We start from the raw sequence: 20,891 nt of genomic DNA, 5'->3' as shown, positions 1-20,891 counted from the left end.
GTGATTTCTTTGCTTTGGTTTAAGAGTGGATTTGGATTACAAGCACAGCCCTGGAACGAATTATGCTCCTAATCCAATGTGTGTGTGACTGAAGTACCAGCCGAAACGTTGCGTCTGATGTGAATAAAAAAAAATCAAGTTTTTTTCACAAGAAGTGCTGTCTTCTACGTTTACTGTTAGATGAGCCCCAATGTCTCACTGACTTATAAATCATCCACCCTAAATACGAAATAAAAAAAAGATATTATGAAAACAGTAAATAAAAAGGATCACACTACCATCACAATACTATAACGATAAAATACAATATCGCAAACAAAATTATAAAGTAACAATAAAATTGCGTAAACAGAGGAATAAAATATTGGGGAGAAATAAGAAAAAGAGTCCTATGGAGATGCCGGGGATTGAACCCGGGGCCTCATACATGCAAAGCATGCGCTCTACCACTGAGCTACATCCCCTACATGGTGACTTGCTGCTTCAGTATCTGTCTCATCGCTATCAGCTCCATACGTAATACACAATCGCTCTGTACCCAAAGTGCCTGATGGGGGCGGTATAACCCGGTGGAGAAGCACTAGATGCCGCTCAACGAACATGTGACTGTGTGCTGGCAGCTGGAATGTGACAGGTTGCTATGGCGACCTATGGGCCGTCAGCTTTACTACACAATACTCCCACCTGGTAAGAAGCAATTTCGTGGAATAAACAATATAAATAAATCTAGCGGGAAAAGGCAATTAAATATTGTGGTAAAAAAAAAAAAGGAGTGGAGATGCCGGGGATTGAACCCGGGGCCTCATACATGCAAAGCATGCGCTCTACCACTGAGCTACATCCCCTGCCTGGTACTTCCGTTCGCCTATAGTCTATCCGTACTTACGACAGTAGTAGTATAAACATTATTATACACTATTAACGCTATGTGACCTTCAATTTTTTTTCCATATTCGTTGTTGTGGTGTCCGGTTATCACGGTTACGGGCGGCGCTGACAGCCACAGGTCACCGATAGATACGAAGCGACCGCAATCTCCCCTCCGGCCGCTGGAGGGCGCACGCGTCTCCTCACCGGCCTCAGCTCTTGTGTAAGTCATGGGGCAGCCTATCGATCACATGACGTCCTTGATCACCGCGAAGTGGCTGCTGGCTCCTCCCACAAGCCGGCGGTTGCGGTGGTGACGGGAGGGATCTGCTTCCCGGGGTCGCTGTTAGTGACGCAAACGTCAGCGCGAACGGCAGAAGTCATGTCGGCTCCGGGGCCTCCAGCCGCCCAGCACAACGGTGAGAGATAGCGGTATAGTGAGGGGAGTCCGGGTGTCACCGCGGCGCTTCCTGCTGACAGCAGAGATCGGGACCGAGCCCGGTAGGATCAGGCCGCTGCCAGGAACGACGTCTTACCTCATGCTGGCCTTACTATACGTCACCGTGGTGGTAGCATTCTGTGGGGACGGTGACCTCAGAGCTGTGCTCCATTGTGACGTCACTGAGGCCTGAGCCCTCATGGGCGCCCCCTATAGCCTGAGTGTAACTAATGACTGACTATGGCCAGTGCTGGGGGTGACCATAGCTCCTCACTAGTCTGACCCCATAGGCTGGGGGTGGGGAACCTTGCAAAACTACAATTCCCATCATGCCTGGACAGCCAAAGCTTCGCTTTGGCTGTCCAGGCATGATGGGAATTGTAGTTTTGCAACAGCTGGAGGCCCGCGGTTCCCCATCCCTGGCATAGGCGGTGTCTGGCAGCGGCTTATCCCCTGGTATTATAAAAGAGCCTCCTTCTTGGGCTCTGTTCGCACTATTGCCCTTACTGTCAGTCTGTATGAGTGATGGGTTCGGTGTCTCCTTTCTGTCTTGTCTTCACCTGATAGAGATTAAAGAAGTACTCCGGGCTGGGGTTATTTTTATTGTATGGCCGGTGAGGGGTGGATATAGAAGCCGCCGGTCACTTACCTCCCCGGGTCCTGGATCGCCCCGTTCTTTCGTCCGGCTTCCTGGTCTGAGCTGCGGCTATAGACGTGACGTTGGCAGCTCAGCCATTCAGTGGTCGGAGCGGAGTCCCACCTCGGCCGCTAAGTGGCTGAGCTGCCTTGAGACGTCATGTCTATAGCCGCAGCTCAGACCAGGCGGCGGGACGATCCGAGACTCGACGCTGGAACCAGGGAGGTAAGTGACCAGCAGCTTCTATATCCACCCCCTCCCCGGCCGTACGATAAAAATGACCCCAGCCCGGAGTACCCCTTTAAGAGTAACTGCACCTATCTCTAGTATGAGGACTACCTGGGGATCTCCTGTTAATGCCGCCTGAGGTAGTCAGGAACCCTAAGGGTCCTATTCCACGGGCCAAGCAGGGACGAGCGGCAATCTGCTAGATCGTCGCTCGTTTACTGGGCCTATTCCACGGCCCAATGATCGTTGAGCGAGGTCTGCAGGGACATCGTTACCGATGTCCTTGCAGCCCTTGCACCATACATTACCTGTCAAGACTTCTCCTCCGCTCCGTCTTCCTCCCCGGGTCCCGCGGTGCAGCATCAGCAGCTCCGGAGCGGCCTGTCTGAGCTGTGGTCCGCTGAGGTCCTGGCCTGTAATTGGCTGAGCGATCTGACAGCTCAGACAGGCCGCTCTGTGCCGCGGGACCCGGGGAGGAAGACGGAGCGGAGGAGAAGTCCTGACAGGTAATATATGCTGCTTCTCAAATCGTCGCCCACCGCGCACTGCTATTCTACCGTAGTAATGCGCCGTGGGGGACCGATGATTTTAGGTCTGGCCCTAAATAAACGATCAGCCGATGACACAATCATCGGCTGATCATTCTCCCTGTTCCACCGACCGATAATCGGTCGATTATCACTCCCGTGGAATAGGCCCCTAACACCCCAAACAGGCTTTTTTAAAGTGACTGTACCACCAGGTCCAAGCTGAAGCACTGGAGGCAGCCGACCCACCCTTAGTGGGAGGAAACCCCCGCGCCTCTATGATAGGGTTCCATTGATTCTAATGGAGTCACGTCATGGAGGGGCTGGAGTTTCTTCCCACTAAGGGTGGGTCGGCTGCCTCCAGTGCTTCAGCCTGGGCCTGGTGGTACAGTCACTTTAAAGGGAATGTACCGTCAGGCCTGGGCTGATGCACTGGAGGGGGGCCGACCCATACGATACGGCTCCATTGATTCTAATGGAGCTATGTTATAGAGGGGCGAGGGATTCCTCCCACTGGGGGTGGGTCGGCCCACCTCCAGTGCTTCAGCCCGGGCCTGATGGTACATTCCCTTTAAAGCAAATGTACTACTAGTGCTTCCTCCCAGTGCTGTCATGAAGCAATGGGGGCCGGCGGGCCTCCTCCCAGTGCTTCGTGCCCGGCTGGTGCTTTGGAATAGACTGGTGCCATGTGCAGGAACCAGGGGGCGGTTCAAAAAAAAAGGCTGCACTACTGGCAACTCCACGCTGGTCTGTTCATATAAAAAAAAAACAATGTACTAGTGGTACATTGGCTTTAAGTAACAGCCATAGAGGTTTATAGAAATTGTGTAAAAAGCTGAGCACTGCAAGCTTACACAACTCCCATTAGGATTCACACAAATGATGAAGAATGGCCTCCATATTGACTACCTTACTATCAATGGCAACTGCAGTCAGGTTGGAGGGTCGGGGTCCTTTGTTCTTAATTTGGGGATGTACATCTATCAGACATTCATGTCATATCCTGTAGCCGCTGGGATAGTGAGGATTTCTGTGTGCATGTAGCAGGGTATTCACATCTCTCTACCCCCACACCCCAACATTTTATAAATTTATCAATAATAAAGATGCCTAGAAATCTTAAAGGAGAACTCCATCTAAAAAAATCAACTGGAAATTAAAAAATCTCCAGTATTCCAGTACTTATCAGCTGCTGTATGTCCTAGATGAAGTGCTGGATTATTTCTAGTCTGACACAGTGCTCTTTGCTTCCACCTCTGTCCATGTCAGGAACTGCCCAGAGCAGTGGCAAATCCCCATAGAAAACCACTTCCTGCAGGACATACAGCAGCTGGAAGACTGGAGATTTTTGAATAGAAGTAAATTACAAGTCCTTGGCATTTTCTGGCACCAGTTGATTTAAAAGATTTTTTTTTTTTTTTTTTGCTGGAGTACCCCTCTAAGAAATGTTTGGGTCCTCTTCAAGGCCCCATTCACTCATCTGTGTCAGTTTTTACTGTCGGGAAATCCTATTAAGGGTTCGTTCACACGTACCGACTCGCAGCGGAACTCTCGCACTGGCAAGCCCCTGTTATTACATACTTGCAGCGGTCTGAAAGACCGCTGTGAGTATGTAGTGCAGCTGACCCCTTAACCCCTTCGGCTCCCCCACTGTCTGTTTATACATTACCTTTCTCCTTGCTTCATGGGGTCCCGGCGTCCTGCTCTCCCGCCCAGCCATTCAGTGTGTTGCCCAGCCGCAGCCACTGATTGGCTGGGTGGGAGAGCAGGAAGCTGGGACCCTGTGAAGCAAGGAGAGAGGTAATGTATAAAGAGACAGCGGGGTAGGCGAGCGGCAGCCGAAGAGGTTAAGAGGGCGGCTGCATTACGTCTTTCAGACCACTGCAAGTATGTATTGACAGGGACCTGCCAGGACCTTGACTCATAGTGGAGTTGGTACATGTGAATGTACCCTATAAGGAGGCCTCAGGGGGCTTCAGGAAAGCATCAGGATTTCCTGACAATAATCTGTTTTTACTTTCAGGAAATTGTCAGGAAATGCCTTCAGGATTTCCTGATCAGGAAAAAAGTTTTTTTTCAATAGGGTCTAGTATGCCACATCACCCCTCGTGTACCGTGCCACCCTCTCCCCCTCGTACACTGTGCCACCGTCTGTTGCAGAATTACGACTCCTATTATGTGATGTAGTCCTGCATATTACCACACATCATGCTGGGAGATGTAGTTCTACAGCCTACCCCATATGCCATACTAGGAGATGTAGTTCTGCCTATTACCACACACCATGATGGCATGTAGTCTACTGTGACACTGTCGGGGTTTCGGGTGGCCCGCAGGTGTCTCTGCTGAGGTCCCAGAGGGGGTGGCATCCAACGCTGCCGGGGTCGGGGTAATGGGTGGTCGGACGGGCAGTGGGTGAGCAGCACAGCTAAGGTCCTGAGGGGGGCTTGGGGGTGTCAGGCGGTCGGCTGGGCACCGCTGACATCTGCAGGGGGGTGCCAGTCCAGAACTCTGCACGCTTTCCTGATGTGCATTAGGCAAAGTGTCCAGTTTTCCTTGGGCCTCCGTGCCTTAATTCTGGGCGAAAATAGGTTAGAATCTAAGGAATCCTGACATATTTCCTGGAATGGACACCCTTCAGGAAAAATCCTGAGGGCTTTCTGTGACTAATGTAGTTCTATGGGTCCGGTAATCGGTCCAGATTTCCTGATAAGAAATCCGGGAGGATTATCGAGACGTGTGAAAAGGGCCTATAGGAGAAGTCCGACAATTGCTAAAATCCTGGAGGGAGGCACTTACCTCTCCTCGTGTCTGCGGTGAGCGGCGTAAACCCTGCTGGGCTCCGGGGTGTCCACGTCACGACCCGGCTGATGAACCGGCCACTTAGCCAGACTCTGACTGGGTTGTGACATCATCACAACGCACAGGTGGGGGGGGGGGTGATTGGTCTCCTGGCGGGGGTCTCGCAGGCAGGAAGAAAAGGTAAGTACCTACTTGTAATCAATTTCCCCATCCCTCTGCTGGCTGCAGGATTTTAGCAATCGCAGGTCTCCTTTAACTGCTTAGTAATAGTTTCCCCCCCTTCCATTATTTCTAAAGAATACACAAGGCTGCAGCTTCTTTTTCAGGGACGTCTTATTGATTGAGTGGGTTTATTATGAGTGGTCTTTGTCTGCGGCTGAGTGACAGATGGGACTTTTCTATTGCTCAGCCTTAATACACCATAATACTGTTATGTGCCATATATACTATTCACACACAGTTTCATGAAAGCTACTCCTCATGTAAGTGGTGTATTTATTTTATTATAATGTTTTTAAGAGAGCTATGTTGCAGTAGTTTTCATATGACCCTATTTACACCATGTGTAAGGTTACTGATATGGCCCCGGTACTCTCTGCCGCACAGACATTTCAGTATGAGAATCTCCTCATAGACTACACTTTATAAATTGTTTTCCTTTGGGTGTCATGAAAAAAATAAAAACATGTACTCCCCTGCCGTGGATCCCTTGACAGTTTGGGGAATTGCTGGCAGGTTAGTATGTGTTAGTATGGCCGCATAATATGATGACGTGAGCTCTCAAATGGCCGCATGGGCTGCACATATAGGCTGGGTTCACACTACATTTTTGCAATTGTTTTTTTTTTTCCAAAACTGATTACAAAAAACGGATGCATGTGTGTGCATCTGTTTTGATCGGTTTTTCCTTTAAATTCCATTATATAAAAAAATCAGTTTGTTTTTTTTTCCTTTAGGGACAAATAAATGAGGTAGACAACATTTTTTTTGTACGTTAAAAAAACCCCTTTTTTTTATAATGAAATTCAATGGAAAAACATGCACACGCGCATCAGTTTTTTGCAAAAAAAAAAAAAACTGATTGCAAAAACGTAGTGTGAACCCAGCCTTAGGGCCCTATTCCACCTGACGATTATCGTTCAGATTATCGTTAAATCGTTCAAATCTAAACGATAATCGTTCGGTTGAAATGCAGTTAACGATGAACGACTGAACGAGAAATCGTTGATCGTTTTATAAGACCTGGACCTATTTTTATCATTGCTCGTTCGCAAAACGTTCGCATCGAATAAGACGTCGTTCGCAGTAGATACGAACGCAATAGCAAGGATAAAACGATCGCAAATACGATAATAAGTAACGATTATCGTTCCATGGAAATGAGTGAACGTTTTCAGGTCTTTCGCAATAGCGGTCGTTTGAGATTGTTAATCGTTAACGATTATGCGAACGATAACCGTCCGGTGGAATAGGGCCCTTAGACAATACATTGTAGACTATATCCACTGTTCTCCTCTAACATTTGTGTGCGCATGCTTGTGAAAGCACCTTGAAATCTTCCATTACACTATATGGCCATGTTGACACTGCAAACAACGGCTGCCTTCTCACACGTTCACTAAGCAGAAACTGTAGTATCGACCTAATGAACACCACTTTTATTTGAATTGAAATGTGGGCACATTCGGGTTTGCCCGCGCTCCATTTAGCCATAGACAAAAATGTAAAGTACAGCCGGGAGCCGTACCTTACATTGTGTGCACAGGCTATCTTGTACAGCCGCTGTTCACTGAATAGACCTGTCAATTATTTTGCGCGGCCGCAGAGAACACCGGCCTTGAGCCTTATTACACCAACAGATTATCTAACTAGCTTTTACAGGAATGGATTTGAAAAGAAAAGAAATCTGTCTTTCCTTGACCTGTTCTCTCTTCATAGTCCCTTCCTGGCTTTGGCTGCAAAAATCTGTCACATATCTGTTAATATAATAGGGCCCTTAGTGTATACACTATGGCCGTTGTTCCATACATCCTAATGTAATTTCACACTGTTAATAAACAGCGGCCATTGTTTATTGCAAAAATTTGTGAACATGGCCTATGTTTGTATTAATGTATGATCTGCTTACTGCTTGTAGAAAACTTTCTTGAATAAGAATTTTGTGTAACAATATTGTCGTCTTTCTTGTAGGCCCATCGCAGCCTCAGCCGCCTCATGGATACAAGCTTTATCCATCCGCTAACAGTGCTCCTCCAGCATTCTGCTCCCAAGTGCCCAGTAAAGTGATTCCATCACACGCAAACAACCAATATGGCATCGATTATCACTTAATAAACTATGCAGCAGCACCACCCCCACAACCGAACACCGGTGTCCCACCTCTCTCCACCAATCACTTACATACAAACCAAGGCTCCCACCACTTCTATCATGGACCTTCTCATGGTGATCATGCCGCGGTATCACAAGGTGTCGCACCTCCTATGGCTTCTGTACAACCATATCCCACATATACTGGCGATTGCAATTATTCTTATTATGCCACCTCATCTTTTCCGTCTCAGGGATTATCCACTCATTCCATTTACTCTTCTACACCGGTAACATCTAGTCATTCATATCAAGGAGCACCTTACGCCTCCATGTCCACAAGCAGTCAGTATGGACAGGTGGTACCTACCCATGGCCTTCAGACTGGCACTCAGGTGACTAACAATACACAGAGACTGCCGACAACTACTCATCCTCACTTGCTTCATCAAGATTTGCGCAATCTAAGTGCACCCCCCGTTCCAGTCTCTGATCAGCACAGAGTTCATGATGGCCTTGTGCAGAAGCAAGCGGAACCCTTGGTTACTAACCACCAGCAGCCTAGTGCAGGTAAGATCATGTCCATATGCATCATTCATGGCTTGAGAAGTAAAATCCGCAAACTTGTCAGTAATAGGGTAGCCTTTAGGGCTTCTTAATATAGGGCAGGTAATAGAGTGGTACATCTTCCTCCTTGAACTGCTTTCTATAGAGATACAGTTGTTTCTTGAAGTGGACCTGTCAGCAGGAAAATACGTGTAAATAAGAACATTAGGCTAGTTGTCAGTTTTCTGTGCATATCTTTTTCTTAGTTTCATAGTCCTTTCAAGCACTTTTTTTATTATGAAAATTAGGTACAATAAGCTCAGGGGGGCGATCCCCATTGCGGCAAGAACCCAGATAAGTGCAGGCCATGTCCTCTTGTTCTTATTCTACTCTCTACCGGCTTGCATCCGTCTACCCTATTTGACAGCCACTAGATAAAAAGTTGGATATTGACTAAAGGGGCCAGTTAAAGTGGTGGTTTTGGTGGTCTCCTTATAGGAGCCATCCTTTAGCTAGGTCCTTCTCTGGAGGGATTTCTGGCTTGTCTTGTGTTTCGAGACTCATAACTCGAGCTTCGCAGGCCTTTTTACGCTAGATAAAAGAAAAACATGGGGTGGACTTACCTGGGTCTTTTCCGTGCTGGGGGATACCATCTGAGCTAATTTACATAATAACAAATATCTTCTTACTGGAAAGATCTATGGAGATAGAAGAAGAAAATATTCCTAGGTCAACTCCAGTCGACATACTTTTTCTATTGAGCTTTCAGATGAAACACAGCTATGTTTGTAGGAGTAAAACATATAGCGCCTAGGCCGTATACCTTTCCTCAAGGTTTCGTTTGAAAGACTTTTCTCTACTGTGCTGAATGTTCCTGTGTATGGCGAGGACAGGAAAGAGAACCTTGCCAGCAGCTACCTGACACTGGTTGCTGCAGTTAACTAAAACGCCTAAATACACTTCCACATCAGTTATACTCCTGTCTGAGCTGTCAGGCCGCTGAGCCAATTACTGTCTAGGACCTCCGCAGCCTGTGATTGGCTGAGTAGCCATTTGGCATAGACAGGCCGCCCTAAAGCTGCAACGTACGGGACAAGGGATGAAGCAGAACACAGAGAACGTGGACAGGTGATGTAAACAGCTTGTTCCATCGTCCTCGCTATTACACACAGTGATGCGTTGTCGGCAGCCAATGACTTTAGGTCTAGGCCTAAAGAAACGATCAGAGGATGATCGTTTCATGACTGGTCGTTGTGTCTATTACACGGAGCAATCTGAACGCTCTGTGTAATAGGACCCTAAGGCTGTAGTAAAGGATGGGGCATACTGCGGTATGAGAAAACATTGTGTTTCTTATTAGCATTTACAGCCTTGAGAAGGAACACTGGATCCTGGTGAACAAGCCCTTTGTGTTCACAGACCGTGAATATTGACAATGGACAATGTCACCCAGCCATGAAGAGTATTGGGAGAATGCATCGCCCACTGCACCACATTTATTTCTTATTATTTTAGGGGGAAATGTAAAAGGATAGAAAGATGAATTGGACAAGTATTTTTGTCTCGTAGAGACAACTCCACCCACATGCCACATCCATTTTGGGCATATGGATATAGGAAAGAAGCATTTCTTGCTTGGGTCCCTCTAAGAACTAGAATAAAAAGTTGATTTATTCAAGCAGCTTCCGTTCTGATGTACTGAGCTGACCCTGACCATCTGAATGGCCAGGAATCAGCGCTGCAATTCCGAGCAGAATTCCGCCTGACTTAGCGCCTCAATGTAAGGTATAGGGCACCTCAGTTCAAAGAATTGACTTGTCAATACTTTGAGCGGAGAGCCGTGGAGAGTGGGGGCGCCCTATTTCTTACATTGAGATGCTGAGGCAGGCGAAATGCCGAGCGCCAAATCCTCAGTGTAAACTGACCCTAATGCAGGGATGAGGACGCTTCAGCCTTTCAGCTGTTGCAAAACTACAAATCCCATCATGCCTGTACAGTCAAAGCTTCCTCCTCCCTGTATTATAAATTTAATCAGCTTCTCATTTTTAGTTCTTAGAGGTTCCTCATCCCTGATCCAATAACGAATTTGCCCTGCAGTGACCACTACAGGGAGAATACCCGGCTTGCTCACTCTTGGCTCACACAGCCAGCTGTTAGTCCAGAATGATCAGCTGATCACCCTAGCTCATAAACTTCGCAAGTGAGAGGTTCACCTTTGTTTACAGCAGAGAAGTCAATTATTTCCATTTTATTTGATTAATTTATAGAGCCTTTATTATGCTGTAGTGCTGAACAGAGATTGTCATAAATCAATGAGTTGCTGCACCCATTCAAAACAAGAGGAAACCAATGCAAACACAGGGACAATAAAGACACTCCATGCAGATGTTGCCCTTGACCGTAGACAGAACAGCAGCTCATTGTTGCCCTGCTAGGCCTAAAATACCACCAAATCTGCGAGGAGATTGTATGTTCTCCCTGTGTTCGCTTGAGTTTTCTCTGGATACTAGATTTTGAGCTCCAATCCAATGGGGAAAATTTGAGTGATGACAGTTTCTGTACGTTGCCGTTAAATATGTTGGTGCTGTTTTAATATAGGAATTCTTATAAAGCCCAGTATGCAATGCAACGATGCGAACCATGTTACCCTATGCAGGTTGCCTGCAATGGACCAGAGCCTCCGCAGCAGTGTATGGCAGCATGGCTGAGAAGGCTCTGTCTCCACTTGTTAGGATTGTAAAGAAGTATTAAAGGGGTACTCCGGATAAGAAAAACTTGTTTTCTATTAAAAGTAGATTAAAAGTTATATAGATGTGTCTATATAATGTATTACTGTATCTGTATGGTTCTGTCACACTGGTAGCTGATAGAAATCCAGGAAGTGAAAAAATTGCCCCTGTGCCAATTCACATTGTCTCCTGCTCCTTCTGCTCCCCCCCCCCCAGGAGACAAATCTCCCATGCCTCTCTCTCACATTGTCTCCTGCTGTTATCCCCCCTAGGAGACAAATCTTCTCACATTGTGTTTGCTGATGATGCAGACAGGGGGCAGGGCGTGATGTCACTGGAGGCTTGGTTGGATAACCCAATGCCGCTGACTGATTCACCATCTCTGACTGAACAGAAGCAGCTGCTGCACTAATTTTACTGATTGTGTGGGTGGGGTACTGTGATGGTCAGCTGAGGGAAAGCATTGCATTCTGGGAAATGCTAAACCAGGATGAAACACAATACAGAGCAACACCCCCCCCCCCCCCAACGGATTTTTGGTTGTTTCAAAACTGGGATAGGTAAGTAATGCGTTATGCTTCTGGAGAAGTTTCATTTTTTTTAACCTCTACCTGGAGTTCCCCTTTAAGGGTCTATTTACATGTAAATGATCTGCAGGTATCAATGTAACTAAATAACTGAACACAACATCAAATCTGCTTCAGATCTTTTAGATGGTTTCAAAACCTCTAACAGCAACTGGTTTCATGGTACAACTATGCGAGTGCAGGTGTCTTATGTAGGTTATATTCCCAAAGGAAGCGACTGAGAACAAGAGGTCAGACAGTGATGCAACCTCAGCTTATGAAAAGCAGGCTCAGCTATGAATCATCTCCTATCTATCTCACACCACCCAGAGCTCTTTCATACATCATAGAAATCCTAACTACATACGCTGTGCTCTGCAAAACTTACTATTGGCAAATACATGTAAATGCCACATCACAAGTAGTATGCCTCCTATTTGGTGGAAATAGGATAATGTTCCTTGACTGCTGAGTGGAATTCTTGGGGGATCTTTTGTCCATTCAGCTGATCCCCATAAACACGGGTAGTATTGTGTTTACTTCTATACTGTCCTAGGTCACAGCCACAGAGTCCTTTGTTCTGCTTGCAGGATTCCACGCAGTGCCAACACTTGTCAAAGGTCTGATTACTTTTCCCGAATTTCTCATGCCCAGTAAGGGTACTCTCACTTCAAGTATGTATAAAGGATATTAATTTCTTTGAGGAAATATTGGATATTCTCTTTAAAGGGGTATTTTACTTAAACATTACTTTTGATATGTTGCTGCCCATAGTGAAACTAACTGTTCATTCCATACTTACTATCTTTTCAATCTCCTTTCCCCAGTTCTGAGCTGCTGCTCACAAAATCTGTTTGTGAGCTTTTCTTTCCATCTCCCCCTCCTCCCCTCTCCTTTCCGAAATGGCAGATGTAAACTTGTTGCAGATACAGCCTGCCAGGTACATCACCCGTTTTGGAGGGGAGGAGGGTGAGATGAAGAAATAAGCTCTTACAGTTTTTCACAGTCTTGGCAGAAAGCAGCAGCTCAGAACTGGGGGAAGGAGTCTGAATAGATGATAGATGGAACGAATTGTTGGTCCCGCCATGGGCAGAAACATATGAATATATATATATTTTTTTATTGGAGTGTGGTGTATGTAAGATTTATATATATTTTGGCGCTTTGTGGTCAAGTAATTGGTGAGGTAGAAAAAAAAGTTAAGAACAAAACAAAAACCTGTGTAATAGGTATACTTTTGCTATATACATTTGTCTTAGTCATTGTATTTGGTCCCTACTGTATTTTGTCTACAGATCAGTGTTTTTCTGCTAATTCTGCCAGCTGCCTGCACCCAGTGACTAGGTGACAGATGTTGTGTTGATCAGAAGCATTAGCTGCTGTACCAGTGTCTGTTTCTTTCGGCGTCTTTGCTGTGTAAGCTGGAGGGGATTACAGCGAACAGAAGTGGAATAGAGGTCTGAGAATTACAGCCCCAGGCATGTCCAAAGTGTGAATGAACCACTACCGATACCCTTTCATCCTGGGCCTACTCCTTCTCTTCACTTAGGGCCCTATTCCACTGGACGATTATCGTTCAGATTATCGTTAAATCGTTCGAATCTAAACGATAATCGTTCGGTTGAAATGCAGTTAACGATTAACGACCGAACGAGGAATCGTTGATCGCTTTAAAAGACCTGGACCTATTTTTATCGTTGCTCGTTCGCAAATCGTTCGCGTTGAATAAGACATCGTTCGGTCGTTCGCAATAGATACGAATGCAATAGCGAATAAATAGCGAAGAAAAAACGATCGCAATTACGATCATAAGTAACGATTATCGTTCAATGGAAATGAGTGAACGTTTTCAGGTCTTTCGCAATAGTGGTCGTTTGAGATCGTTAATCGTTAATGATATGCAAACGATAATCGTTTGGTGGAATAGGGCCCTTAGATTATAAGGATTTTAAATGATAGGCGTTGGTACAGATATATGGCATTGTTCACATCACTAATGCATCCATTTATTTTTATAGAATTTATCATTATTGGAGATAACGGCTCTGTGGGTGGCATATAAAGAACATGGCATAAATGCCAGAACAAGATATCATACAGTATAAAAATCTCATTTATACACATAAAAAGTGGGAAAATGTACATGTCTGCTTTGTGACGACTATATTCGGAGCCGGGACTACTGTAACGTATTTATGTATTTTTCCACAGTGTCTCCTGCATTTGTGGTAGCAGGACAGGCGTCGGATATCGGTCAGCCTAGTCCTGCTGTTTCAGCTTCTGACTCGCTGGCAACCTATCCACCTTTTGGAAACCAGTCATCAGGATCTCCTTCTCTGCTGGCTGCTGCACATGCGCCTCAACCAACAGGACAAAAAGGTACAACCTGAAAGTGTGGCTGAGGCATGTGATTTAGAGTTGTGCCATTGTCATTGTTCAGGAAGCTTCAGTGAGCAGGCAGTATGGTTCACATCTTGGTTGGCCTTTTTCTTGTAGAATTCCATACAGATTAAATGGAAACTGACACCTTCTATACACATAAAACCACCGGCTGTACCATTAGTGCATTCGCTTTAAGTTTTGCACATGAATAGGCCGGTGCAGGGTAACCGGTGCTGCGGTCCCTTTTTTTAACCGTGGCCCTATTCCCGTGCACAGTGTCGGTCTGTCACCTTCCACTGGGGGGGCGGCCGTCCCACCTCCAGTGCTTCAGCTCAGGCAATTGCTCGGTAATAGAATGGCGCCATGCACAGGAACCCGGACACAGTTCTTAAAAAGGACTTCGGCACCGTCTCCCCCGCGCCGACACTGTTCTATTCATGTGCAAAACTTAAAGCAAGTGTACTGATGGTACATTGGCTTTAAAGGATGGTTAGGAAAAAAAAAATAATGTAAATTGCAAACATGCTTTATATCGCATACCCTGCAGATTTAAAGGGGTAGTGCGGCGCTAAGAAATTATTCACAAAATAACACACATTACAAAGTTATACAACTTTGTAATGTATGTTATGTATGTGAATGGCCCCATTCCCGTGTTCCCCGCCTGTGTACCCAGAAGTGTTGTGCAGTATACATACCTGATACGTGTCGACCGACCCCGTCTGTAATCTTGTCAAAGACGTCATCTTTGGGAGGCCGGCCTACCCGCTCCTGCCATCCCTCATGCCGGCCCCCTCTGCCGCGTCATAAATGTGCTCAGCAGCGATTGGCGGCTGCGGTATGTTTACTGCGGTATGTTTACTGCACTACACTTCCGGGTACACGGACGGGGGTCGGGGAACACTGAAAGGGGGCCATTCACATACATAACATACATTACAAAGTTGTATAACTTTGTAATGTGTGTTTTTTTTGTGACTAATTTCTAAGCGCTGCACTACCCCTTTAACTTTTAAAAGTTATAACTGCAATGACCATTAAGGTATCACTTAGAATCAGGCCTGTCAGCAGCCTGTTTGTTAATATGTAAGTGACGCTCACATTCCCAGATGGCATTCCCCAGCATGACAAGAACCCAGGGTTATGTGTGCGCTCCCTGGTGAAGCAGAGCTGATGGACTCACTCTCCCTAGGCTCTTGCTGTGTTGGGGTAGGCACTTCATTTACATATTGACAAACAGGCTGCTGACAGGTCTGCTCTTAAAAAATGTATAATGGTAGATATACCCATGTACTTTTTTTTTTTTGTTTGTTTTTGTTTTTTTTTCCTAATGATTTTTCCCAGTCAGCGGCTTTTTACAGCTTTTATGCATTGTACTGCTTAAAGGTCATGGACAGCTGAATGCTCTTATTTTTTTGCTTTGTGCTTATTATGATACAAAAGAAAAGTGTTGCTCAATGTTTCTCATTTACAGCCCCTTTGTTTTCTCATATAGTGCTGGCTACTGTGTCCCACTCAGTGTGAAGTCAGCCAGAGACTCAGTGTAAGGCCCCATTCACACGTCTGCAAAATTTGCTGCAGATCCGTCGTTACGGACAAATTTAAAGCCAATAGGTTTCTACGTGCCTATTTACACGTCCGCAATTTTGCGGATTCATGAATAGGCTGAGATCCGCACAGCAAAAAAAGTCACACAGGTCCTAGTACGGACCCACAACTGCGGCATGGATCTCTATGGTAGAAGTCATGCATTGCGGGCAACTACAGGAGCACTTCCGTAGTGCAGATTGTATTACGGACGTATGAATGAGGCCTATCTCTCTTTCCCTGAACAAACCTTTCAGCTGATTTATGAGCACTTAAAAAATGACTTTTTATCTGGTTATGGATCATTTTAAAAGACCATTCAAGAGGGGAGAGAGGAGGAGATTAATATGTCATACAATTTATAGATTCCACTGAGGAAAGGGCACAGCAGTCGGAGTGCTGCTTTAATAACAAAATTAGGTATGTAATAAATGATGATCCAGGAACCGAGGTTGATTATAGTCCAGGTTCTCCTTCTTTTTTAAATAATTTCTTGTGGTCTGGATCCCATTGGTTTGCCTCACACACTATACAATATTTGTCACTTATTCCCTGTTAGGGAGCTTTGGCTGTAGACCATAGGAGAGCCTCAGTGACATCAAGCATGGTATTGAATGCAGTATTGGAGACCTGCCTTTGTGTGAGCCGTCTGTCCTTTGCCCAGTGTGGTGGATTTCTTGTCTGTCTGACTTTTCTTGTGCTTTCTATAATTTACAGGCATGCAGTATGCTGGATATGTCAATAATCAAGCTAACTTTGCACCGACTCCCTTGTCATCCAGCTCAGATGATGAGGAAGAGGAGGAGGATGATGAGGAAGCAGGTCTGCTTTAGCTTTTTACAATCCTAATCATTAACATCATCATCACCATATCTTCTTTGACATGGCTGTGACATACTGCAATATATTATGGCTTTAAAGTGGGAGTCTCATGGTCATGTGTTGGTATTTTATATTCTTTATTCTACTTGACATTGGCATGATAGTTTTAGCAGACTAACCAAAGCTTTCTTTAGTGAAATGAAAATCCCTATTTCCCTGCTATGAATGGAATCCAACCCGCCAATGCTGTGTCCAAAAGTCCTTTATGGCTGTCATTATGTTTCCCCCAGCGCTTCCAGACTATTTAATAAATAAATATAAATTTTATTTTTTGTTTTGCACAAAAAAGTAAAAAAAAAGTCAGGTTCATCATGTGCAGATCTGTTGAGATATTCAGTGTATTTATTTTTGTGACAAGCTGAATGATCCCTTAAAGGGTTTTTCTGGGCAAAATAGACTGGTAAGCTACCCACAGGATATGTCATCAGTCACTGATCGCCTGTGTGAAGACACCTGGCACCTATGCCAATCAGTCGTTTAGAGCCTGCGCCACACGGTAAATGTCTCAGTTCACTGTGTAGTGTTAAAGATGTGTAACAGCAGCTCAGCTACTATTGATTTGAGAGAAACTGTGTACACTGTGTAGTGTGTGTGCCAGGTGTCTGCACCCTGCTGACCAGTTACTGATGAGATATCCCTTGGAGTCATCAGTCTATTTTTGACCGGAAAACCCTATTAACAGTATAACTAGAAAAATTCGCCATTCAGGAGCCTGAGAGCTCTTGGGCTCGATTCACACATTTAGGCTTCGTTCCCACTGAGCAAAACTAGCGGAATTCCGTTAGCCTCCCTCTCATAATGGGAGTCTATGGGAGGCGCATGCTCCTGCTCTGTCTGCGCTGAAGAATGAACATGTTCATTCTTCAGCGCAGACAGAGCAGGAGCGTGCGCCTCCCATAGACTCCCATTATGAGAGGGAGGCTAACGGCATTCCGTGACGGACAATTCCGCTAGTTTTGCTCAGTGGGAACGAAGCCTTATAGTTGTGCCCAGAGCTGGAGACAGGACTATGGATGGGCACCCACCCGCTACTGTCCACATTTGCACTCGGACACCTTCATTCAAGATGGGGATCTATGCCGGCTGTATAATGGCTCACACTTTTTTTTTTTTTTTTGCGGACCCTGGACCCAACATGGACCCATAACTCATATGGTTGTGTTTATGGGGACATCAAAATTAGTGGGATCTTTCATTTGTCATTTCAGGTAGCGTAGCCCCTCACTATCTCTTTCTGTCGCGGCTCCTCTGATGCTTGTAAGCCCCTGTAAATTAGTACGTTAGGGCATTCATTGGCCCCCATTGCACCGCTCACCCAGCCCGTTGCCTCCTACATTCATTCCTACTTAGTGTCACTGTCGTGTATATAAATTATATGTGTATGTGTGTATATATATATATATATATATATATATATATATATATATATATATATATATATAATTATAATATAATGTAAAAATGTATTTATTTTTTTTTTTTTTGCTGAAATCAATAGTACAGGTGATTTTAAGAAACTTTGTTATTGGGTTTATTAGGCAAATATGCCATTATCTGCATTCATTAAGACTTTCCCCAGCCCCCCCCCCCCCCCTCATTCACTGCTCATTATCAGGAAATGTCGACTTACATCTGTCGAGCCCTGTCTAATCTATAAAGAGGGGAGGAGGGAGATTAGTCGCCAGCATAGAGCAGAGACAAAGGATTACACAGTGGGACCTGTGAGAAAGCTGGTATTCAGAGGTCAGAAAGGTCAGTGATGTGGCTGTAAATTAACTTCCCAAATCCACTGAGCATTAACTGTGATAATGATAACATTACTGGGCCTACGAAGCCATATCATGGCAACTTAAAGACAAGAAAAGTGTAAACCATGAAGAAAGAGTGCAAAAGAAGAAAGGAAGAGAGAAAGCAAACAAGAAGGAAAGAAAAGTGAGAATAAAAAAATAAAAGGGGGGGGGGGGAGAAGGAAAAGGTGCCAATTCAGTCCCTTCAAACCCAAAAAGAGGATGCCTGGCAAGCCAGGTTTGTGGAGACTCACAGGAAGAGACTTATGCATTCTTGAATATGCGTAGTAGGCGTGAATGTAGGAGGCAACAGGCGGGGTGTACAGTGCTCTGGGGTGCCAAGGAACACCCCAATGCTCTTTTTGTACTAATTTACATATTTCTTTAGGATTAAAGTTTGCGAAAACGGCAGGACTTGCATAAGTGGAGCCGCAACAGTAAGAAGAGGTTAGCGGCAACCTGGAGCTATCAGCAGGTTTGTCTGCTGGTAGTTTCCCTTTAAGTGGTGCTTTCATAATGCACATTTACTTGAGAGCATTTTTCAGTGTTTCCTGTTTCTCTTCCTCTCTCTTCTGGGTGTGTGCTGAGGATTTTTATGGACATCGGCCAGTAATTGGTATATTTGGACACATGAACATATCTATTATTGTTCTACTTCTAGCCTCTATTGTCATAATTCTAAATTCTATTAAATTAGGAGTCAAATCAACAAATATTGGCATACATTTCACTTTTCACTGATCCATTATCATAAGGTGGAGAAAGCATGTACCTAGTCATTATAGGGATATTCTTTTGTTTATTATTTATTTTTTTATTTTTTTTTGAATTCTGCAGCACTTCAACCCTTTATGATAACTGAGTAGTGATAATCAGAAAATACCATCCTATCACTTCTGTAGGCAAATTTTCTAGGCATGCTTTGTGGCCCGTGGAGAGGCCTTTTGACTGTACAGTAATACCTCGGTTTCCAACACTTCGGTATTCAAACGAAATTTCTCCACGATGGTTTGTTCGGTACTCGAACATTGTTTGGTATCTGACCAAAATCAAGGGAGATGACTTTCAGCTGAATTATTGTTCAGCTGCCAGTTATTGAGGTGTGCGGACACGGTCTCACAGGAGCGAGAGTCCCGTCAAAGAGACAGGAATCCCCGATCTAAACCGCTTCTGCATAGTGACATCCTCCTTCTCCAGGCAGCCGGAGCACTCAGCTGCATGGGAGACATGCTGGCCGCCTGGAGAGGGAGGATGCCATTGTGCAGGAGCTCAGGTCACCCCCAAAACACTGGCTTCCCCCAACACACTTTATACTACCAGTAGTCCAGAAAGAGAAGAGCAGCACCGGAGCTCCTGCACGGTGAAGCCCTCCCTCTCCAGGTGGCCGGTGTCTCCTATGCAGCTTGCTGCCTAGAGAGGGAGGACGTCACTGTGCAGGAGCTCCGGGGCTGCTCTTCTCCTCCTGGACTGCTGGTTGTAGAAAGTGTATTGGGGCGCAGCTGAGTTTGCTGGTCATCCGGAGAGGGAGGACATCACTGTGCAGGAGATTCAGGTCATCGTTTGCTGAGGGCATCACTGTGCGGGAGATCCGGGTCATCATCATGAAATGCTGAGCGGGGAGCCCCCTCTCTGGCTGCTGCCCATTGGTTTACAGTGGGTATTCCTGTCATGATGAAGGCCTAGTAGCCAGACTGAGAAATGCTAAGATTTCTTTCAGGCTTATTATATAATATAGATTAGGGCTGGGCAAATAATCAGATGTTTTCAGTGCAGCACAGTTAGAATTTATTATTGTCATGTTGTAGCATTACTAGGTTTATGTGCCTATCTGGAAAGCTGAGGGACTGGACCTGTGAGTGTTGTAGCTTTTGGCACATTGCTTTCCAGCACTCCTGAATGGCAAATGTTTCACATTATGGTGTAATATGTTTTCCCCCCATATTATAGAATTGCTAAGCACATCAGTCTGGGTGACAGCTCCTGCCAGTGTTTTAGTGATTTATGGGGAACAAATTTAAAACAATAGGTCATTGTCTGATGGTGTGCTCCATAATATAGGTAATACCTATAGTAGTATATATTACTAAAGCTGTTCTGCAGAGGATGACCTGTATGAATAACAAACACACATTCACAGAACTGCATAGTCTGTACAGGTGCTAAGCCAGTAACCTCGAAAGGCTTGTGTGTGTTTTTCTCTCCTTTTGCAGCCAGAGGCAAAGCCTAAAAACTCAACATGAAGGTTTACAGGAAACTTAATAATGTACTGCCTGAAATACACAGCGCACTGTTACCTAGCTGGTCTTGTTCTGAGGGTTGCGTCATGTACAACATTTGCTGCAACCTGCTGCCTCAATGTCTATTAATATCATGGCATCTGCAGAAGCAAACCAGATAAGTTAGTTAATGAATGCTAAAGGTAAATATGGCCCTAAAAGGGGCACGTGCAGCTAGTCAGAGGGGTTTTGCAAATTTTCATACAGTCCGGAGAGAATTTTTTTTTAACATATTAACTTTTAACGTACACAAAATATGGTTAACCACGTTTTTGTGTAGGCTAAAAAAGAAAAAAAGCTTTTTTTTTAAAAGTTTTTTTTTTTTT

General features: G+C 45.1%; 1 protein-coding gene and 2 non-coding genes across 5 annotated transcripts in view; 1 reads left to right on the top strand and 2 right to left on the bottom strand.

Annotated features, from left to right (window-relative positions):
- Nucleotides 1-392: 392 nt before the first annotated feature.
- On the bottom strand, nucleotides 393-464 carry TRNAA-UGC (transfer RNA alanine (anticodon UGC)). Its single transcript has one exon. It is a non-coding gene; the product is annotated as a tRNA-Ala (tRNA).
- A 309-nt stretch (nucleotides 465-773) lies between these two features.
- TRNAA-UGC (transfer RNA alanine (anticodon UGC)) lies at nucleotides 774-845 on the bottom strand. Its single transcript has one exon. It is a non-coding gene; the product is annotated as a tRNA-Ala (tRNA).
- Nucleotides 846-1,117: 272 nt separating this feature from the next.
- Nucleotides 1,118-20,891, top strand: part of SEC24B (SEC24 homolog B, COPII coat complex component) — a 58,779-nt gene continuing 39,005 nt past the window's right edge. Inside the window, exons 1-4 of one of the 3 annotated variants that reach the window (XM_069978517.1) lie at nucleotides 1,118-1,286; nucleotides 7,691-8,380; nucleotides 13,863-14,030; nucleotides 16,338-16,442. In XM_069978517.1, coding sequence (XP_069834618.1) covers nucleotides 1,250-1,286; nucleotides 7,691-8,380; nucleotides 13,863-14,030; nucleotides 16,338-16,442 — 1,000 coding nt within the window. In that variant the 5' untranslated portion in view covers nucleotides 1,118-1,249. The remainder of the gene's footprint in view (nucleotides 1,287-7,690; nucleotides 8,381-13,862; nucleotides 14,031-16,337; nucleotides 16,443-20,891) is intronic. The other 2 variants (XM_069978516.1, XM_069978518.1) reach the window with 2 other exon arrangements.

This window comes from Dendropsophus ebraccatus, chromosome 7, assembly GCF_027789765.1.
Source record: "Dendropsophus ebraccatus isolate aDenEbr1 chromosome 7, aDenEbr1.pat, whole genome shotgun sequence".
NCBI lineage: Eukaryota > Metazoa > Chordata > Amphibia > Anura > Hylidae > Dendropsophus > Dendropsophus ebraccatus.
The sequence above is the reverse complement of the archived record's forward strand: the minus strand, read 5'-3'. Positions and strand labels throughout refer to the sequence as shown.